General features: G+C 43.2%; 1 protein-coding gene across 3 annotated transcripts; it reads left to right on the top strand.

The window, feature by feature from the left end:
* The first annotated feature begins 1652 nt into the window (after positions 1-1652).
* On the top strand, positions 1653-20871 carry LOC125160950 (transport and Golgi organization protein 1 homolog). Of its 3 annotated transcripts, XM_047850458.1 has the most exons (18): positions 1653-1790; positions 4480-4611; positions 8236-8257; positions 9202-9290; positions 9545-9607; positions 10345-10411; positions 10573-10711; positions 12466-12567; positions 13254-13314; positions 13421-13456; positions 13539-13606; positions 13731-13825; positions 14828-14904; positions 16355-16496; positions 17374-17450; positions 18992-19130; positions 20102-20204; positions 20699-20871. In XM_047850458.1, exons 1-18 carry the CDS (start codon positions 1725-1727, stop codon positions 20706-20708), a joined length of 1488 nt encoding a protein of 495 aa, XP_047706414.1. In that variant the 5' UTR covers positions 1653-1724; the 3' UTR covers positions 20709-20871. The 3 variants fall into 3 exon arrangements, with proteins under 3 accessions (XP_047706414.1, XP_047706415.1, XP_047706416.1); XM_047850459.1 differs by lacking the exon at positions 9545-9607; XM_047850460.1 differs by lacking the exon at positions 1653-1790 and having other exon boundaries at positions 4532-4611; positions 8240-8257.
* Positions 20872-22462: the final 1591 nt, after the last annotated feature.

Raw genomic sequence — 22462 nt, 5'->3', positions numbered from 1 at the left:
AACTTCAGCAATGAAAAGCCACTATACTTGGATCTCCCAGTTTACTCCAATGGACTTTTACTATATCATAGCCCTCCCAATTTCTTCCTTTCCTCTACAAAAGTGTTCCTCTCCTTTGTTCTCCAGACTTGCTATAGCTTCCTTCTCCCAAGGGGCAGTTCTCTGCTATTCCTAAATAAGCCATTTTCTTTTCCTGGTAACATAACTGGTAGTTTTATTTTTAAGGTTAACTATTCATGTGAACTCCTTATTTGTTTTGTAAATTAACTCCTTCTTGGAGATGGTCTGCAAATGTATTCTCCGATTCTGTAGGTTGCTTTTCCATTTTGTTGATGGTTTCCTTCCCTTTCCTTCCCTGTGCTTTTTAGTGTGATGTGGGCCCAATTGTTTATTTTTACTTTTACTGCGTATGCTTTTGGTGCCAATCCCAAAATCTCATTGCCTAGAGCATAGTCAAGGAGCTTTCCTCTTTGATTTTTCCTAGAAGTGTGATGGTTTCAGGTGTTACATTTAAGTCTTTAAGCCATTTTAAGTAGATTTTTGTGTATCGTGTAAGGGAAGGGTTCACTTTCATTCTTTTGCATGTAGATATACAGTTTTCCCAACAGAATCTAATGAAGAGATAGATTGTCTCATATTCACCCATCGCTGGGGGTCACCTTTGGGGAGTCCCCTTTGAATTTTTTTTTCAACGTTTATTTTATTTTTGGGACAGAGAGAGACAGAGCATGAACGGGGGAGGGGCAGAGAGAGAGGGACACACAGAATCGGAAACAGGCTCCAGGCTCCGAGGCATCAGCCCAGAGCCCGACTCGGGGCTCGAACTCACGGACCGCGAGATCGTGACCTGGCTGAAGTCGGACGCTTAACCGACTGCGCCACCCAGGCGCCCCTGGGGAGTCCTCTTTGTGGCAGCTCATTTCTGAGGTTCACAGACACCCATATTCACTAAGAAATAAACAGACACCACAAGCACAGAATCACACCCAGCCTCACCTGGGAACACAGGTATGGGGCTTATGGACAGATTCACACACAGACCCACACTGCAGACACGGCCAGTGACACCCCGAGGAGAACACACACACACCCCCCCCACACACACACACACACACCACACACACACCACACACGGTAAGACCCAAGGGGCAGCAAATTCACACACAGAACTAATATATACACGTACAAAACCCAGACATACATAGACACACCCATAGGGACACACATGCCCCCAGATATGTACATAATGGAAGGGGCTTTTGAAAAGCCATGGTCACGCGGGGTGTCCTTTGTGAGCTATCAGGGTCGAAGGCAGCTGATTGGTGGAGAGAGAGCATAAAGCGTCTGAATTGCTATGGCAATGCTCAAACAGGTGAAGACTTGGATGAAGAGAGATCTTCGTCTGCTCCACCTGCTACTGACAGTCTACTTAACTGGCTACTTGTGGCCTACTCATCTAGTGATTTACTGACCTGCTGAGCTACTGACTTGTCTGAACCCTCCTCCCTCCCTTCTTGTACTTGATCTGATCCGGGTACTCTCCCTGACCCCCTTCTTCTCCTGCCACACCCCCCTCCCCAATCCCATCCCTATTTAAACCCCGCCCCCCCACCCCACCCCCTTTCCCACCCCACCCCGTCCCTTCCCCTCCCACCCCCACCACCTCCTCACCTCCATCTGTACCTCCTCTCTGGTGCCCAGGCGCCCCCTGAAAGGACCAGAATATGACGGTTCAGAAGCTATTTTTCTGTATGCTCTTACTCGGGTATCCCGGTTACCCCAACACAAATGTGAGTACACATCCGACATCAGTGACTTCTTCCTTTTGTATTTATTTATCTTTTTCAGACTGTGGTTAAAAACACAGCTTTTTCATGGAGTCCTTGATGAGAACTCAGTTCTTTTGGAAAACCCATTAAGTCAGGGCAAGGTTTCTCCACCAGCATGTAGGGGTTCTGGCCACACCTGTCCACATGAAGTTGTGGATCCTGTCTGGGCCACTTGGTCCAAAAAGAGTAGTGTTGACAGGATGGAAACCTGAGCTTCATAATGTCAAGAAAGAAGGACATGGGAAGATACTAAAAGCCACTGAGATCTTTGTCTTAAATAAGGGGCTCGTATGATGTTTGAATTATACTTCCTTAAAATCATTTTTAAAAATGTCAGAAACTCTATTGAATAAGAGCCATTCAATAGTATTAATAGTATTTTATACTATTAGATGGCTCCTGGAAGGCCTGTCAAGATTCTTCTTCAAGCTGTGTAAGTTTAGAGTCCCTCTTATACGTAGTTAGTTTTCCTATCAGCACGTTGTTCACATTTGTGAAGTTTGGTAGCCCTGGGAACCGTGGTGTCCGAAGTGTTGGTGTTGGAAAGTGAAATGTCGTTTGTGCTCTGTGATTCCTGGTTTGTTCGCTTTTGGGAACTTGTGCATCAGCCCTCTCCCTCTGGTCTTAGAGGCTGCCCCCAAGGACTCTGTGTCCAACCAGGTAGCTGACAAGCTCAGTGTACATGAAGTGGCCTCAGCCTGCTTGGACATGTATAATAAGAAAATCACTAGGAGTGATGTGATCAGGAAGTGAATGCATTCTTGTCCTTTCTTTAGCCAACTATGTGCAGAGTGTTGATTTACCCAAAGCAAAAAGGGTCTTGAATGTCCTTAGGATTGTCCAACTATAAAGAAATACCTGGTTGCCAGTGTGAATGTTTCATTCTATCATTAAAAAGCAAAACCTGTACTCCCAAGACCCTGAGACAGAGACACAGGGGACACCCACAGAGAAAAGTAGATTTCTTGATATTGGCATGCACCAGATTCTTCGAGAGGGATCTGCAACGTCCCAAGTCAGGAACAACCTAAATTGAGGCAGAATCCTGTCACATGAATACCTCCAGGCACAACAGAATCTATTCTGTCTCTTTTGAGTCTACGAAGGAGGAAATTTCTTGGTTCTGTTTATTGCAATTTCCCCCTTCTACCTAGGCTGCATCTCATAGATCAGTTCAGCTCTCTCTCCCTCCCTCATCTCTGAATTCTTGCACAAACTAACTTGTCTTGCATTTCCTACCTCCACCTGGTCATGACCATTGTCTGTGGGAACCAAGTGTTACTGGCTCCCTTGGATCTAATCTAGTTAACGGTAACTAATCAAATCAGCATACAGATAGCTGGCAGAGGTATCAAGAGTGCCCAGGACTTAGGATGTTTACCATTCATGTCAAGATGGCCTCTGTCTTTTGATCCCCATGATCACTGTGCTGATGGCCCCTGTTCTCTTGCAGACACTGGCCACTCAAAGACAGTGTACATTTCCCACCAGGACGCAATTTAGTGACCTCAGTTCTGAGAGCTGAAGATACAAATGGTACACATTTTGGAGGCTACTTTCTAGAGAGGTTTATTGGCACAAAATTAAAGTTTGGTATGTGAGTTAGTATGAATTGCATTGTCAGTGTATTTTCTCCTAAAGGACTGGTAAGTCTAGTTTTAGTAAAATGATATGTGTTCTGTTGTTTTGGTGACCATACCCAGGACTTTTGTGTTATTTAGAAAGTAATTTCCATAGTTGTTATTGTTTGATTTAGTTGCAACACTATGAAATAGGAACTTGAATGTATTGTATTGGCTATTTGGAGATGTGTGTTCAAGTAACTTAAAACCTCATAGATTTCATCAAAATACACAAGATCACCTGATTATGCAAATCTTTATTTAATTCAGAAATCTGACAATTTGGGCTGTGATTCAGATTCAAAGTAAACCTTGAACGTAAAACCTTATGGGGAGCCTGGGTGGTTCAGTCAATTAAGCATCTGACTCTTGATTTTGGCTCAGGTTTGTGAGTTTGAGACCAGCATCAGGCTTTGTGCTAACAGCGTGGAGCCTGCTTTGGATTCTCTGTCTCCCTCTCTCTCATTCCTCCCCCGCTCTACTATCAAAAATAAATCAACATTAGAAAAAAAGAAAACCTCAGTGTTTTTAGAAACTAAACAATAATGTAGAATTTATTTTTGTTGGAATAATCCCATATTATTATAAAAGCAGCTGCACATCTCTCAGTTATATCCATATCTGTAAACATCTGTCTCTATAACAGTCTCATTTGAATCTCTAGTACATTTTTATTGTTACTTTCTCCCATCCTTCTGTAAATGTTGGTGTATGTTTGGAAATGTTCCAAAGGATTTTATCTAGGTACTTCATGAATGTACAACAGAAGTCATTTACTTCTTGTCTACTAAAAGGGTAAGGAACAATGAAGCCATCACCACAGTAAGATCGTAAACACAATCATCACTCCTACAGGTTTGCCCCTGCTCCTTTGTAAGCCTTCTGTCCTCCCTCTCCTTCAGGAGGAGGCATTTGAGAGGTGTGCTTATAACCTCCTGGAGGCTGGTTGAAGGTTTATAAAAATGATTCTTGGTGACAGATGTTATAAATGTCTTTGCTATTCCTCATTATCTCAAATATTATTTCAGCTTGTCCATATTTTGGCTGACCATTTCCCTCTTGGCTCTCGTGTCTTCGGAACTCTGGGGAAGCTTGCCGTCATTACTGCCACCGTTGCAATTTGTGCATGTCTTATTTACCTCTGGAGAGTTGTCCTTGCTGTGAGTATACTAAAATACCTTAGAGATAGGCTTTTAAGCATAAGTAAGCAGAAGTTTTTTGGTAAGCACAAATTTTTTACTAGACCATTTGTATGCACTCAGTACTTCAAATTTCCCTTTAAGCACGGCGTTCATTGCATCCCACAAATTGTAGTCATTCCAACATTCATTATCATTTAGATGGACATATTTTTAAAATTCTGTGAAATGTCTCTTTGACCCTCTTCTTTTAGAATTTCTCTAGTCTATCTCTATTCTCTATCTTCTATTAGAATATCTCTCATATATTTTGTAGTTTTTCAGTTGTCTTTCTATTATTGATGTCTAGCTTACATATGTGTTCTGAGAACGCATTTTCTATGATTTTGTTGACTTCAAGTTAAGGTGTATTTTATGACCCTGAATATGGTCTGTGTCAGTGAATGTTCTATATGAGCTTGAGAAGAATGTGTATTTTTCTATTGTAGAAAGTGTTCTACAGATGGTCATGGATCTAGGTGATTGGTGATGCAGTTCAGTCCAACTGTGTTCTTATATTTGAATATCTTTATGCTCAATCTGTCAATGACTGATAGAGGGTGTTGAATTCTTTCAGCTGTAATAATGTATATGTCTACTTCTCCTATCAGTTGTATCAGTTTTTGCCTCATGTATTTTGGCACTCTGTTGTTAATGCATGTACATTAAGGATTATGTTTTCTTGGAGAATTAAGCCTTTATTATTGACCTCAGTATCTCCAATAATTTCCCTTATTTTGTACATGTTTTGAAGGACAATTTAATTGTTCACAGAATTCTAGGTGGATGGGTTCTTTTCTTTTAACAGTATAAACATTTCATTCTTCTTGATTGCATGGTTTCTGAATTCTGAGTATTTTTTGTCCTGGTTCCTCTTGGGTAAGGTGTTATTTCTTCCATCTCCCTGCGACTCCAGCCCCCAACACTACCCCTTTAGCTTCTTCCAAAATTCTTTGTTTTCAATTTTCTCTTGATTGAATAGTATATGTCTAGGGATAGTCTTGTGTTTTTTTTGTTTTGTTTTGTTTTTGGTTTGGTTTGGTTTTTTTGGAGGGGGGTATTTATCCTGCTTGAAATTCTTTGAGTTTCCTGAATCTGTGGTTTATGACTATCATTAATTTTGGAAAATTCTCAGTCATTTTCACTTCAAACGTATAATAGGTATTCCCATTGTGTGTATGTTACACCTTTTGTCATTGTCACACTGGTCTTGGATTTTCTCTGTTGTATTTTTAAGTTTTCTGTGTGCGTTTCTGTTTTGGGTGTTTCTACTTGACATTTCCTTCTGCTTGTTGAGTCTTTCCTCAGCTGTGCTGTGTGTGTTAATAAATCCAATGAAGCCATTCCTTATTTCTGCTATGATGTTTTGGATTTCTAGAAGTCCTTTTGGATCCTAGAGTTATCGTTTCTGTGCTCACATTCACCACCTCTTCTTGCATACTGACTACTTCTTCCATTAGAGTCATTATCCTATTAATCAGAGCAGTTTTACATTCCCAGCCTGATTATCCCACCATCTCTGCCATAGGAAGTGTGATTCTAATGCTTGCATTCTGCGTTCAAAATATGTGGTTTTTCCTTTTAGGGTACCTTGTTAACTTTTTTGGGAAGCTTGGGGTCACGTCCGTGTTTAAAAAAACTGAGGTGAAGGCTTTTAGTGTAAAGTTTTGTCTTTACCTAGGTTTTAGGCTGAGTTTACTCCCCTATGAGACAGGAAGGAGGAAGAGCACTGTAGTTGAGTATTTCCCTTCATCTGTATTGCTTGTCTTCAGAAAAACCCCATTAGGCTTTGGAGAAATAGTTTCTCTGGAGGGCAGGCCTTCTAAGCAAGAACAGAACAGCATGAGTTTATTTATAAGTGGCTGTTTTTCCTCTTTTCCTGCCAATTTAGAAATCTTTCCCTTCAAAAAGAAAATATGCATATTAAGTACTTGTAAGGCCATCTCTCTTTCCATTTCCCCTGCTTAGGAAAGGAAACATGTGACATTAAAGGACTATCCATGGTTTCCTGTTTGCCCTCCGTAGATACACTTTCCTATAACAACATTTTTATGACTCACTTTTTGATACCATGATGATATTCCAATATCCTGGCAAGATGTTGGGGCTCGCTTCAGCATCACATCATCATTCAAAACTTTCAAATAGGGATATACGTCCTACAGATCAAGAAAATGTGTCTTTACCTTTTGTTCAAGTAGAGTCTTGCCTAGATATTATTGAGCTATAATTCATCAGGGGATGACTTGGGTCTGGGTGTTACTGGACCACCCAGACCACGTTCTCCAGTCTCAGTGTCTTAGTAATGAACACTGATCGAAAGGGAAACAAAGCAGGTGGCGTTTATTAGAGATAGGTTGTATACAGCGGAGCCACCAAGAAAGAGGAATATCGCTCCCCAAAAGGGTGGTGTGCCAGGCTTATAGAGGCACTTTTCCAAAGGGTGAGGGGCTGGGAGTGGGGAAGCATCCTTCAGTCCCACAGTCATTATCTTATGGTTGTTACTTTTCAGTGGACACAAGACAATCACAGGATGTCTTTTTCCATGGTTGACGTGCTTTTAGTGCTCCTAGAAAATAGAAATCCTAGTGCAGTCAGGCTTTAAATTGTTATTTCTACTTTTGCCCAGACAACCATTACTCCCTAATACCTGTTCTCTCTTTGGTTCACTTTTCCAGAAGTCTCCAGTATGGAAACTGTTAACCCTTGCCTTAGACCAGTGCCTTTACAGGAATTAAGTTCCTCTTGCTTTTCTTATACCTTCTCAACGGGAGCCCTTTTTGCTTTGTTTTTGAAATGTTAGCCGTCATTTCTTTTGGTGCCTGTGCTTTTGCCCTAGCCATGTTCCACTCTCTTTCTCATCTGATGATGTGTTTTTGGAAGACCCTCTGTTTTTAGTGATCTAGGAAAATCATAGCGCCTGACATGTTGTAATTGTTTATTGATTCGGAAAGCAGCCAACCCTGTGTAACATTTCAGAAAGCTTTCTAGAGAATGAAAGAAGCGTGTCTGCATACAAAGGTTTTCCTTTTCTTTCCTTGCCGCTTCCTTCCTCCTTCCCATCCCTTCCCTTTCCTTCTCGCCCCCCTACCGTCCCCCTCCATCTCTCTCTCTCTCTCTCTCTCTCTCTCTCTCTCTCTGTCTGTCTCTTAATTCCTCTCTCCCTTTCTCTCTCTCTCTCTTTCTTTTTTTCTTTTTTTGGCATTTCAAATGATCCTGGGTTCTGGACTTCAGTGTGGATGTTGGGTTTGACTACAAGAGAAAAAAAAATCAGACAAATATTTTATTTATGTATTTCTAAAAGTGTCTGCATTAATCACTGACAGAATTGAATATTTTGATATTTATTTAATATAATGTAAATCTATCTTTTGGTCAAAATAAGCTCTGAATCTTTCTGCTTTTATCAGAAATGGCTTATAAAGAATCATGAACTAAATATGAAATTCTACTTTTTTATTATATTAATGTTATGAATTCATTATGCTGAACAAAATGATCATTGTAATTTCATTGGATGACATTTCAGTATTTTATCAGGAAGAATAAGTTTTTACTATTACTATGTTTTGACCTCAAACTTAATTTTGTTTCTTCCTCTCTCAGACAGAGCCTCCAGTATATCCAGGTAAGATTTTAGGTTTGAGTCGTCTTTGTAATTTTTTTTCATTACTCGTGTTTGGTGTGGGTTTTAATTTTTTAACTAGGGATAAATATGGTGACTTCTGATGTCTAATTGACTTGTTAACTCTTGAAAATCTTTCTCTTCCCTGTTAGAGGCTAAGTGACAATGTGGAGGGATTTGCCTCTCTTAAGACAAGAGACCAGGGGAGGAAAACATCACAGGAGGAAGGAGAACAGAATGAGTGTAATTTTTCATAGAAATGATTAGGACAGAAGTGATGATATGAGCCTGAGGTGTGGAGTGAGTACTTTGCCATGACCTGGCTTTTGGTGAAATGTGAAGATGAGAAAACCCTCTTTGAGTCTGTCAAGAAGCCTAAGCTTAGAGAAGAAGCCAGGTATTGCCAGGCAGCGTGTGTGTCACAGGAGAGGGTTAAACCAAGGTTTTGAGTCTGAGGTGGAGGGAGCCATTCATGCCAGGGGAAAAGTGAACTTGATGCCAATGGGGGGCAATCTATTCTGCACGGACCCCATGGACTGTGGTGATTCTGTGGTGCTGTCTGTTGAGAGGCAAGGTGGCTACCTGACACTTAACAAGCCCTCAAAGACTGGTTGGTGTTCATCACTGTAAATGCAGCGGTGGTGGTGATGAGAAGAGTGACCTCAGGGCATGAGAGCTCTCACATTGGGCCAATGTAAGAGGAGTTTGCACTTTGTGTCTGTTAGAGGAGTCAGTGTTCTAGAGCTTACACGTATAGGAATGTAAGTGAAATGAGGTTTCTTGGGTTTAAAATGCTGCTGAAACTTGCTTTCTTCAGGCACAATGAGAAAGCTAAACAGTTAGTTACACCCATGTGTCAGATCATGTGTCTGTGCTGCTAATACAGTGGGATTATTCGATGTCACTGGTTTGGTAACAACCTTAAAAATTGTTTTATCTCCTTTTAGTTAATTTACAGCAAAAAACTGCAAAGATCAACACGTTGGAGAAAGAAACCACAGAGCTGGCTGAAGCAATATCCATGTGGGAACAGAAGGTAGCATTGCCCTTTCAAATATTTCTTGTGACTTCATTTTGATTAGTTTTACCTCTTGTAGTTCATCCTACTGACCTATTTCATGTGTTCTATACATACTTCCAATTCAAGACAAGCTTCACAAGTGTAATAAAAAACTACCTTTTTATTTGTGAAAGGAGTCACACATCAGACATAGGCTTATCTACCACGATGCTATTTTTGAATTCTGATTCCTTTTTCATATGTTTTGTATATACATCAATGAATTAAAGATACATCTTCAAGAAGCGAAGAGAGAAAGTAACATTCACTCTGCTGAAGCTCTTAAGTTGAAAGTAAGAATCCTTTCTTTGCCTGGATTGCGTTCTAAAAACACAAGTAAAATTAATGAATTATTGTTATTCATTCAACATGTTTTGTTGAAGGAGAACATCAAAAAAGTTGAGCACTTCAATAAAATTTTAAATGACACCCTTCAAAGTGCACATGTTACCTTGCAATCAGAAAGAGAGAGAGAGGAATGTCAAGAATCAGGAAGTGCTAAGAGTTGGCTGCTTTTACTGTAATTTGACTTTGGAGGCTTTTTGTTCATTGGGTGAGGTGAGCATAGCATATTCGCTTGCTGTTTACCATAGTAGAGAGTGGGCCTCTGGGAGACAAACCTCCATCTGCACAGCTGGCATTTCACTAGGACCACCATGAGGAGTTTGCTATTTCAAGGACTAGGAAGTATCTTTTATTTTCACAACTAGGTCATTACCACATCATTCAGACCTGCCCTCCAAGATATGGAGAAAATCCCCCAAGATAGTTGAGAGATGAAGGGCAATAGCAAATTGTATACTGCCTTCTTCTCTTAATGCTCAACAATGTTCAGTGTGCATAGAGGAATATTCTCCTGAGAAAGCCATTTGTGAGCCCTTTGACTGGAACTATTTTCCATGTTCTTTGCCTTCTCCTTGTTGTATTTATGCCCCAGGATCTTTCTTTGTTGCCATGCACAGTCCTGTTGCACTCACATTGTTGTGCGATCATTATTTCTTGAATGTATTTTCTCATATCTGTCCTAAAGTCAGAAGATGCAAACAGTCAATTGGAGGAACTGAGAGCCTGGAGGTCCCATAACCGTGCACTGGAAGGTATGTTGTCTGTTGGGGAGAAATCCCATATGGTGGCAATGACTTTGCACTGGGAAGGGAAAGAATGCCTTCTTGCCTTCACACTAGTTGCCCTTTTCCTGTCACCCCAAAACCAAGTCTCAGGTCATATGCACATGCACAAAATAACCATTTTTTTACAGCAAGGATAAAGACTGTGGAAGACATTCGTAATGCTTTGAGTTCTATTAAAGCAATCAGGGAAGAAACAGCCAAAAGCCTGAAGGAGAGAGGAGACGTCCTTGATAAATTCTATGAAGAAAGAAAAACGGCTACAGCAAAGTAAGACGTTCATGTGATAATGGTCCCGAGTACTGTTGTATGAATGAATGTGGTGGCCGCTATAGATAAACATATTTCTTCTAGAATTGGATCCAGAGTAATTTTGCCAAATGCATTCAGGAGAATTGTGCCTGCCCTTCCTACCTGGCTTCCTATAACCTGCATTTTCCTCTCTGTCCTTAGTGCTTGTTACACATTCTTGTGTCATGTACTTGGGGTAGAAGAGGGAAGATACTGGCATTAAACACACTGATGACAGGATCCCCTCTGGATCCATTTACATTGGCCTATAGGTTTCAATCCCATCCCATTGTCTTATCAGCCGGGAATTAGGTCATCTTTGTTCAGCACCAGACTTGGGTCAAAAATATTTAGGGAAAACATTGACTTATCTTGCTGCAGAAACCATGGGAGTTTCTTTCTAGACTGTGGGTTGGGATGGCATCAGGACTGCATCTCTTCATCCAGTCTGCAAGTGAGCCTCGTATGAAGTGTGTCTTCATGGGTTCATTAGAAATTTGGTGCACCAGGTGCATGTTTCTTCTTTGGTCCAGTATTTCCTTTTGTTCTCAGGAGGAGGGCCTTTAGAGACCTTATTCACATTGAAAAGGAAATGCTTCCTTGTCTTCCCTGGAGACTCAGCTTCTGTTAGTCCTTTCCACACCCGGGGTGGAGCCTGCTCTGTCTCACTGGCATGTTGTTTTTGTTAATGTGTAAGCTCTTTGTGGGAGCAGGTACAGCACCCTGACCACCTTTCTATCTTCACCCCCTTACAACAGAGCCTCTACGTTACAGCCACCCCAGAAAGCATTTGCTGAAGGACTACCTGTGAGACCAGAGGGAAATGCATGTACCTTTCTCTGTCTAGTGCTTTTGTGTCCATTACTAACAGTCTTTCAATTTTGCATGTGATTCTTGAGTACATCCGGTGCCAAGTTGAAACCCTTTAAAGCAACACCATGGACAAAATAGTCTGAGGGCAACACAGCAAACCAGCCTTTCTAAGCATTTCCCTTTGCTGCCTTCACTGTCAATGAACTGAGTCTTGTTCAAGTAGACTGACTCCATGAAGTTGATAGTTTTCCATCTGAAATCTGTTTCCTGAAGATAACAGCCTGACTGTGGGACAGTTCACACCATGTTATATTTCAGCATATATTGCCACTCTAAGATTGGCCTTTCCCTCCACCAGGATCTTTGAAAGAGTGGGCAGGGGGTGCACTCCTGAACCTTAGTGGTGTATGGGAGTGATTTGCAATGCTGGTGAAGCCATATCCTGGAAGGCTGTCTTTCATGCTCAGTGTCTGTGTCAGGGTACAACTTCTGGACTGAGATTCAGTGCACTGCCCCATGGAGGTGTAAGGCAATGATGATCCCCTGCCTCACCCTAATGGGTACAGTTGGTCAGGCACAGGTTTTCACACTGACCTGAAATAGGCCTTCTCCATCTCAAACAAAAGACCAACTCTGGGAAGGCACAAGGTGCAATGTTATTTGATGACTTGACGATGAAGGAGTAGAAGCAGAGAACTAGAAAGGCGGCTCTGATTGTAGGCGACTTGGCAGCAGACGGAGGTTGAATTTTCTTTAACATTAAATGGGGTCTTCATTTCTCTGACTGTGTTGTCAGTCTGTGCATCGTTGGGGGAGGGGATAGGGATATTTGAATCTAGGCTTTAAGAGAGCTGAGAAGGAAAAAGGCAGAATTTCTGGACCTTGGCTACTGGACTGTGTATATATCTTTCCCATCTTAGGAATCTGGATATGACAAACTGTGAACTAGTGGCAATGAAGAATCAGATGATAACTGCAGAGGAAAATCTGAAAATAGCTACAAGGGACATACACAAGTGCAAGTGAGTTCAGATACTAATTAGCAGCGGCTCATGAAACCCCTGTTCGTTTCTTAGTTCTAACCTTTGTACAATGGGTAGACTCCATGAATATAGTAATACAAACACAAATTCAGAGGACATATCCGTAGAGAATTAACAGATAGGGAAAGATAAGTATTAGAAAGAATAAGACAATTAAGCTACTAAACATTTCTGGGTCTCCAGCATTGACCTGCCCATGTAGAAACTTCATCCATGCCAACGTTCCTGAGGGGTGGTGTCAGTTGTCATAATCTATAGGAAAGCAGTGTGTCATAGGATGAAATCATATCCATCAACAAGGTAGTACCATCTGATGGTCGTGGTCTTTGCAACCCTAGGAAACCTGGTGAGTACACAAGTTAAAGGAGAATAGAACTTTATGTTGGCTTTATGATGAAAGTCACTTGTCACATGATGAATTAGGGCAAGATTGCAAATGGAAAAGAATTCTATGACCTCTGAACCCTACGGGCATGGAATAATGAATAAGGAGAGGATGGAACAATAGCTTTGGTTCTGTACATTTATAATTGTGTGAAAAGTGTTTCATGTGAAAGGATAAATTGTATTGGGGGAAGATATGAGGATGACGGGAACATGAGCAGATTATTTATAATCCTACCTCATATTAGGCCTTATTTGACGAAAACAATTGTATCTCACAGACAGCAAATTGAACAAACACGAGAACAGCTGCAGAAGGCAGAACTCACCTTCACACACCAGGTAACGTGAGTTCTGCCTGACATAGTGAACCCTTAGTACCTCATGTGGTTGAGTGTAGTGGCCCTTGGAATTCCTAAACACGGACTTTTCATTGTTGCTTTTTCAGGTCGCAGTTTATGAGCGTAATGCTCAGCACAACTGGGTAAGTGTTTTCTTTTTTCCTCCTCTCTCTCTTTGGTTCCCACTCTGGCACGACTGAAGGTGGATATGTTTTTCTCCCCTAGATCAAGACTCGGATCTGGGAGACGAAAATGGCGGAGCAGAGCCGAGAGGTCGCCCGCTTGAAACACAGGTGTGGGAGCATGACATGAGTTTTTATGGGTGTTTTGAGGGATGACAGCTGTGCTGTTTAGTGTCTAGTCAGAGGACGTGGCGTTGCAACTCTGATAGAAGTCCATTCTTTTTCTGTACCCAAGACTGGATGAGATGGAAGGAAAGAGGCTGCTTGAGGGATACAGGAGGCGGAGACCAATGCCTGGAAGTCCAGAGATGCAGAACCCTGCGAGGAGAGGTGAAAGACATGTGGTGATGTGCAGCAGCCTAATTTCTGCGGCAAAGCCTTCTCCTGTGGGTGATCATCGTGTGTCCTGGACAGAACAGCAAACACTAAGGACAGCAGGTGGTCTGAAGGGGTGACTGAAGGGTGTTCTCCTCTGGTACTACAAGCAGTGAGGCACTTGTCCCTGTGACTGGTGGAGCTCATGCCCCTCCTCTGGCTGTGACCCTCCCACCTCCTCTAGCATCCCCCTGTCTGAAGAGCTTGGAAAGGATGACAGGACAGGGGCCTCATCCTTCTTCCCACCCGGACTCAATGTGAAGACTTTAGTTTATTTGAGGAGAAGGTCATTTATTGACTATTTTTAATGTTCCTTTATTTTTATTGTTGTGAACTGTAGACCTACATTTCTGAATCCAGGCTCCAAATAGCTTCGTCCTCTGATGTAATCAGTGCAACTCTGCGGCTTCACTGCTAAACACCCATAGTTTTCCTTTCCTCATTAATATAATATCAGTCAAGTTCAGTTCCATTCAGAAATAGTTACATAATACCAGCTCCCATGTGGAAGGCAGCTTATAGATAAGCTGAAAGACTGAACAATCTGCCTGGAGTCAGAAGAAACACACCCATGCTCTTCTGTGGAGGGTTTTTTGATGTTATCCACCAACTGACGCTCTCATTTTAATTTTTATCTGAAATGAGATGCTATTACCCCTCATGTGTATTGAGAAATGGCTGTTTTGGTGACGATTTCCTGATTTCTCTTTGAGCTGCCCTGTTGAAAGTTATTTGACTAATTATGAAGAACATGAGCCAGGACCCTATGGTTTCTTCATTAAGATATGATGGGATGGATTTCCCCTTATCACTGGGGTGAACTGAGGCTTGTGGGTTACTCTCTGCCTCTCCTCCTGGTCCTGAGTGTGGGCAAGAGTTTAACATGTCACAAAATGTGGTGTTTGTGTGAATTCTTCACAGTCTACTAAAATCAGAGTAAACCTCTATCCCTTTCAGAGCCTTTAGACGAAGCCGATGTCACTCCCATGAGTCACAACTACAAGCAGTCTACCAACAATGCCGAGAAGGACAAGGTAAATGCTGGGGCCATTTTCAGTTGTACGTCTGTCAGGAAACCCTCATTTGTGCAACAGCATGCTCTGCGGCCTTATCCCTGTTTTCTGTGTTGTATGATATGTCTGCCTGTTTATCTTTTCCAAATGCACAGCCTTAACCCAAGAGTCTACAGGCTTCTGTCTTTTCAGCCTGTCATCTTTTTTCTGGTCAGTTTAGTAGCCAAAGGAACTTAGAAGTTGACCACCTTATGGCTTTTCCCTTGTGTTCAAAATAACAACAACAGGAAGATACACTGCACTCTATAGCAAAGTCTCTAAGCTTGTTGACTCCTACCACACTACCTCTCTGTGGGATCAGTGTTGTTGTTATTTTCCTCTTTCTGGTCTCACTATTCATGGTGAAGACTGTCTGTTAGTTCTAAACGTGAAAAGACTTCCCTCCATCTTTATATTGTGTGCCTTGTACAATTTATGTTGGTTTTAGACAAAGTCATTGGCATAACTCACCATCTTCACGTCTTCATGGGTAAATGAACTGTTTCGAATCCTTTTAAGCAGTATCTTAGGTAAAAGTATTCTGAACACAAGGTCCTTCAGTTTTATTCATATGAGCAGGTTCTCTTGTGTCTCCAGTCAGTGTTAGACCTGATACCATCGCTGATGACACATCCCTGGAAATGTATACCAAAGTCAAAACACATTTGCATTAATTCTGTTTCATGAATGTCTGCCTCTTTTTTCCCATAGGATTTATTACTCTGTGTCTTGTAGTGTACACAAAACCAGAATTCCTTATGAATTCAGGTAAACACTTGGGGGCCTAGTACTCATTGATGTGTAATATGTTCCTCACAGCAAACATTTCCTCAGGTCCCCTACAAGACTCCAGGCATCCCCAACTCCCGAGTGGTTTCTTGGCCTTTGACAGCACTTGCAGAAAGTAGGAAGACCTCTTTCTCAGCGAGGGAAGCAGAGGGGGCCAAGTGTGGGGCCGGCAGGCAGAACTTGTCCCCAAGAGTAGCTGTGATTTCATGTGCAGAGAATGAGCTGTGTATTTGCAGTCCATTTTTCTGTGTTCGGAACAAGCCAAAAACAGAGCTTTTGCCGTCACTGTAGTGGAGGGATGCAAAGTGATCCTGGACTTGGATGTCTTCCTGTCTGGAATATGCCCCTTGATTAGTTTGGAATTACTTATTTAATCCTGTAAGATGGGGTCATTTTGTTCTAAATTCTCAGACATGGGCAGGGACATGTGGTGACAGTAGTTTAACCGCCTGTGTTTAGTTGCCTAAGCTGTAGGTGGTACCCAGTGGCAGGGACAGAGTTTTCAGGTACTGATGCTACTCTCTTGGATCCTGGTGGCAGAGTAGGGAGCAGGTGCTGACCCGTACTTCTATGGGTTTCATCTGCTTTGCGGATTGGTTCTCTTGTGTGGCATCTGCACATAGCTGTCACTTCTGTTCTACAGGGCAGTGTGGATCCGTGGCGACCTCCTCCATCAACTGGAAGATTCTGCCCACCCTACTATAGAGGCCACCCTTTGATCTGGGCACATCCACCTCCTGTACCAGGTTCGGGACCATCCCGAACCCCTCCACCTGCACCACTTGGTAAGATGATCTGGGCAGTATGAGTTGGCTTGCTAAGAACCTTCATCTAATTTTTGTTGTTGTTGAGTCTTTTTTAAAGAAATTTGTTAATGTTTACTTATTTTTGAGACAGACAGAGACAGAGCATGAATGGGGGAGGGTCAGAGAGAGGGAGACACAGAATCTGAAGCAGGTTCCAGGCTCTGAGCTGTCAACACAGAGCCCGACGTGGGGGTGGAACTCACGCACTGTGAGATCATGACCTGAGCCGGAGTCGGATGCTTAACCGACTGAGCCACCCAGGCGCCCCGTTGTTCAGTCTTGTACAAGGTGCAGAGGTGGTACCACAGACCATTGCAACGCAAGGAAAATGCCTGCCATCATCACCACATTCCTTGAGTTTCTCATGATTGCCTTGTCATCCTTGGGTCATTTCCCCCACCTTGTGTTGGTACAGGTGTCTCTTGTGGAGATGGAATGGGGCTGTATGCAGAAAAGCAGGCATAGCGCTTCAGCAGATGTGTGCCATACACAGTCCATGTGCTGGGCGGTGGGAGGCATGAGGCGCAGCCTAACGTATATCCATCCAGTTGAGCCCCCAGTCATCCACAGTTGTTTGAGGAGTTATGAAAACACCTGAACCAGGACTTTTATGGGTCTTCATCAGAGTTTAAAGAATGGCTCTCCCTTTACCTTGGGATCACCTGAAGCATGTGGGATACCCTGTGCATGTGATTTGGGATCTGACTGGGCCAAAGAGTTTAAGTTGCTTGAGGAATGAGGAGAGTGGTTTTTGTTTATTGGGGTTTTTGTTTTGTTTGTTTTTGTGTTTTTGTGTTTTTTTTTTTTAATCTCTGCACAATCTACTCAAAGCAGAATAAACCTCCATCCCTTCTAGGGCCTTTTGCGGAACCACATGTTGCTCCTGTGAGTAAGAACAACACTGACTCTACCAAAAGGATCACGGAGGACAAGGTAAATGCTGTGGACATTTTCAGTTGTAACTCTTTGGCAAAACCCTCCTTTTTCTGTTCAGCGCTCTCTCCTGGCTTTGTGTCTGCTTTGTGTGTTGTATGATATGTCTGCCTGTTTTTCTCAGTTTCCAAATGCACAACCTTAACCCAAGTGTCTATGGGGTTCTCTACTTTCTGCCTGTCAACTCCTTGTGGAAGGTTTAGAACCAATCGTGCCTAGGGCTGAGAACCCAAGGGCTTTTCTGGTATATACCTGGAAATAACCCAGGGAGGAAGAGACCACACTCCACCTGGAAGTCTTTTGGCATGACTTATTTTTTCTGGACCTCCTCAGTGTGGAATCATTGCTCTTGCTGTTTCTTCCTGTTCTGTTTCTTTCTAGGTGATTAATGTGTTCAGAAAATTGGCAGTTATCCTTATGTTTTGAAAATGCAAACTGCCGTCACTCCAACTCATATTTTTGTATGTGTCATTTAGAGTGGTCTTAGACAAAGTATATGTAATACCCATCAACATTCAGCCTTTTTTTTTTTTTTTTTTTTTTTTGTAAATGTGCTGTCTGGAATCTCTTCAGGTGTGCCCTGGGTATACATATTCTGAACGACAAGAGGTGACATATTTGTCCTAGAAAACACACATTGCTACATGGGTGGTGAAGAGAGACAATCCGTAATTACCTGCATTGTAATTCTCCACTGTGTCCTTTGTGTTCACATGAGCATGTTCTCTTGTGTCCTGTGTCACTGTTACAGGTGAAACATGGAGATGTACAGCAGAAACGAAAGTGTATTTGTGTTAATTCTGTTATTTAGAATTTCAGCTTATCTTTTCAGAGAACAAAAGTACCCTGCGAGTTGTACTGTATTTAACTGAGAAGTACCACTGAATGAAAATAAATTAGCTAAGCCTACCTAACATGTATAGGTAACATATTTCTCTAAGAACATGCTTTTCGAGGTTCTCTGCATGACCTCAGGATCCCCATCCCCGAACATGTCTCTGTGCCCATGGATAGCACTTGCAGAGAGGAGAAGACCTCATTGTCGGGAGAGAAGCAGATGGGGCCAGGCGGGGGCTTAGAGGCAGAGCTTTGAGCCACGAGGGCTATGATTCCATGCGTGGAGCCTGGGATTGTCATTCCTTCTCAATCTGTAGTTCTTCACATACAAATAAGCAGCCTCTGTGGTGGAGGCGGATGCGGGGTGGAAGGCGATTCTGGACTTAAATGCCTTCCTATCAGGAATATGCTATTTTATTAATTTGGTACTCATTCCATAAATCCTCTCGGACAAGAGCTTGCTGTTCTACATTTGCACACATGTGGGAACACTGGTTTGTCCCCATAGCATCCGTTCCCCACCCCCAAAGCTATAAGTGGAACCCAAAGTATGGGTAGAGATTTTGGCGCTGATGCTGCCCTCTTGGAACCTGGTGGTGGGGAAGCTGGCAGGAGATGAGCACTGCTTCTTTGGGTTGCCACCTTTTGCTGGTGTTGGTGCTTTGCTCTGTCCTATGAACATAGCTTTCTTTTCTGTTCTGCAGGCCATTATGAATGCAAGAGGGCCTGGTCCTTCCCCAGGATCGCCTTGCAGGCTGTCTCCCATGGACCACCCTTCACCACCAGTCACGGGCTATGGGCCACCTCCGCCTCCTCCACCAGCTCCTCCACGTACTAAATTTGGTAAGATGACCTGAACTGGATGAGTGACTGATAAAGCGTATTCGTCTTCTTGGTGAAAGACTTGGTGGGAATGATGTAGGGATGCTTGTGAGGGCTTGGCAATTCAACTGCAAACCTGCCTGAGGACAGTGTCACATATCTCAAGTTTCTCAGGACATAGTGTACAATGGGCTGTGTCATTTCCCTGTAATGAGGTCAGCTGTAGGTTTCTCTTGTCTACAAGAAAGAGGAGTTTTACACAAAGGCAGATGTATCAGGAGTACTGGTGCCTGTCTGAAAGACACAATGCTTTGAGCTCCGTGAAGGATGAGATGCACCCCTAAGTGTAGGTGCCTCAGGTGTCCCATCTGAAAGGGGGCACATGCATTATATGACACAGACCTTGTGGTCACCTTAGTGGAAGTACCAGTGAAGGATCCAGTGCAAAACTGGGGGAAACTTGAATCACGCAGCAATAGAAGGGAAGTTGAGCACAGTAAGCAGAGTTTGAGGAGGTGCAGAGGGGAGGGCGTTGGGGTCAGCAGGATGGACTTGGAGGCCATTTCTGGCAGGGCCCACACACTGGGAAGGGAGCATGAGGATAGTGTGAAGTCTGCAAAGGACTGCTGCACGGGTTCAACCACAATGTAGAATGCAGTCATCATCTCTGAAATGTCAACGTTACCACAGTGCAACTAGTTCATAATCTAAATAAAGTTTGTTGTTTCCCTTGGTCTTCTGAAGGGTCTGGACATGTGTGAAAGAATGTTCTCTAAGATTTAGGAAATTAAACTTAGGAAACGCTTGTCTGCCTAAGTTCGTGTGTCTCAGTGAGACTAAATGTGAAGGCAGGTTGTAGATCAGCTGTGCTGCTTCCTTGGCCTTCAGCCTGAGTCAGACTCTTGGTGGGGAACTCAGGGGTGAGGAGGAGACGCCCCTGCTGAACTCTGGTCACTACACCCCTGCGTCTGCTGTCACCACCCTGCCTGCAGGTTTGCGTCTCCGAAAGTTCTCTCGCAATCTCCTGAGGTTTTGCCTGTGTTCCTGCTGTGTCAGCTCTAACACCAGCTCTCGGCGGTCATCTCAGAGCCTCAGGTTTGTAATCTGAGAAACAGGGACAATGTTGGTTTCTGAGGTCAGTACGATGAAGAGGTGAGAAGCACTTAAAGAATTTGTAAAATGTATGGGAGGAGTGGACACTCACCCTGCTCAGGGTGGAAATGAATGTATCTCCACACAGAAGGTCCTCAACAGATGTTCATTCAATTTCATGAAACTAAGAGTGTAATGCCTGAGGCTGAGAGGTTGGCAATCCCTGTTTCAAAAAATATGGCAAAGACCCCTGTGTTTTTTCTTTTAAAATTCAGGTCCTACTTTACGAAAAAGAAAAAGATAACTGTGATAGTGTGTACATTCAGGGATCTATATCTAAGATTTGAAGACAGTCCTAATCCCTTAGAGGTAGACACACAGATGCAGCCACACAATTAAGTGTTCATCCAAGGCCACAGATATATTGTTGAAGACAAAATACGTAGAGGAGAACACAAGATCCCATTGCAATAACCCAAAATCTCTTTGCCTTACAGGAGAATGTGAAATTTGAAGAGGACCCTGAACTGTGACCACCGGCTGTGGTGATGTGATATATTTAGAAAAGTTGTCTGATATGCGTATTTGACTGAATTCTTTCCCTGACCATTCCTGTCCCCTCTATTTTGTTTTTCCTCGTTTCCCCTAATAAACCCATCACAGTTCTGTATCTCTGTCATTATCTGCTTCCAGGAGGACCTACGGTCATTCTGTGTTGATGTACACAGTGTGACCCCTGTATACACGGTCACAAACAGGTAGAATCTACAGGAATAGGGGCAGAAGATAAGTGACTGTTTGAATTGTATTGACTGCACATGTCCCGCTGGTTCCTTCTGGGGTGGTGGCCACAACCTTCCTCCAGATCTGGTGACAGTTGTGTTCACTCATCAATAGATCCTCGCAAGCACGTGGCACTTCCTACTCACCGTGGTGTGTGGTGATCAGCAGGGCAGCTATCAGCCCCCAGGACATGGCTGATTCGTGATTGCAAGACATGGATGAGGGGTCAGCAGTGTCTCGGATAGAACAGTGAGGAAACCCTGCATGAATCCACACGTTGTGGATTTCCCCACGTACCAGCTACCTCACGGTAGCACCAATCCAGGTGGGAGCGGAGGTAGACTCAAGGTAGCAGTTGTGGGTGTGAGTCTTATAATGGCCCATATTCCTCTCAGTGTTTTCTGTTTTTATCTTTTATTTTGATGCAATGTTTATTTTTGAGTGAGAGAGAGAGCACAATTGAGAGAGGGGCAGAGAGAGAGGGAGACACAGAATCCAAAGCAGGCTCCAGGCTCTGAGCTGTCAGCACAGATCCCGACGTGGGGCTCAAACTCACAAATCCTGAGATCATGACCTGAGCCAAAGTGGGACACGTAAGTGACTGAGCTACCAAGTCGCCCCGCCCCGCACTGTTTCCTTTTTGAGGGCCGGGCAGGGCAGATGTCAATGACATGATACCCATTCCTTCCTCACCACCAAGGAGGAGTTGGGTGTAAGTATGTGACTCTTTCCAGGTCCTCAAAGCCCATGCGTTCTGCCCCAGAGCCCCTGACTCCTGCTTGGCCCTCCTTCCTCCCAGGTTATGGAGGCAACCAGCCTTCCATCCACGTTGGGGTCATGGCTGGGCCACCAAGGGCTCAAAATCTGGCTGTCCACATGCTTCCCTGCGGTGGCTGGGAACAGCTGTGCTCCAGTAAAGGTCAGCATGAGCAGCTTCTCTAAACAGGATTCTCATCCACTGTGATCAGGGCCTGCGCTAAAACATGACAGGGGAGAGGGGGACACAGGAGATGTGGTGCCATTTCCTGGACAGGGCTGCACAGAGCAGAAGGCCAAGGGCTGCTAATCTCTGGATTCTGGATGGTAGGTGAGCAGTTTAAAACACCACAACTTTCTCTTACATCCAAAGAGAAACACTTATCTTCACCCAGCCTTCCTCTGATATGAAGAGATGGCAATTATTATTTGAAGGCACAATTATCTACCTATGAGTCTGATGGAAATGATTTCATCCATCTTCATCCCTAAAGCACTTTTCATTGAAATTACCCATATAGAGGCAGGAAATTTATACCAGATGTGTAGCTCCCTCTAGATGCGCATTCTGACCTTGTCCCATTTGTGTCCTCAAAGACATTATTGACAAGAAAAATAAGCTCTCAACATCAAGATGTTGACGTTAGAGAATGTGGTATAAATGGAATTTCGTATGTTCTCAATTAGAAATAATTTTTAATGGTGAAGGAGAAATTAAAAAT

This window comes from Prionailurus viverrinus, chromosome A2 (assembly GCF_022837055.1).
Source record: "Prionailurus viverrinus isolate Anna chromosome A2, UM_Priviv_1.0, whole genome shotgun sequence".
NCBI lineage: Eukaryota > Metazoa > Chordata > Mammalia > Carnivora > Felidae > Prionailurus > Prionailurus viverrinus.
The sequence above is the reverse complement of the archived record's forward strand: the minus strand, read 5'-3'. Positions and strand labels throughout refer to the sequence as shown.

Coding starts and splice junctions, on each gene's coding strand:
- LOC125160950 (XM_047850458.1), top strand. CDS start 1,725: ATGACGGTTCAGAAGCTATTTTTCTGTATGCTCTTACTCGGGTATCCC. Junction 10,412..10,572: donor CCATAACCGTGCACTGGAAG/GTATGTTGTCTG, acceptor ATTTTTTTACAG/CAAGGATAAAGACTGTGGAA. Junction 17,451..18,991: donor AAAGGATCACGGAGGACAAG/GTAAATGCTGTG, acceptor TCTGTTCTGCAG/GCCATTATGAATGCAAGAGG.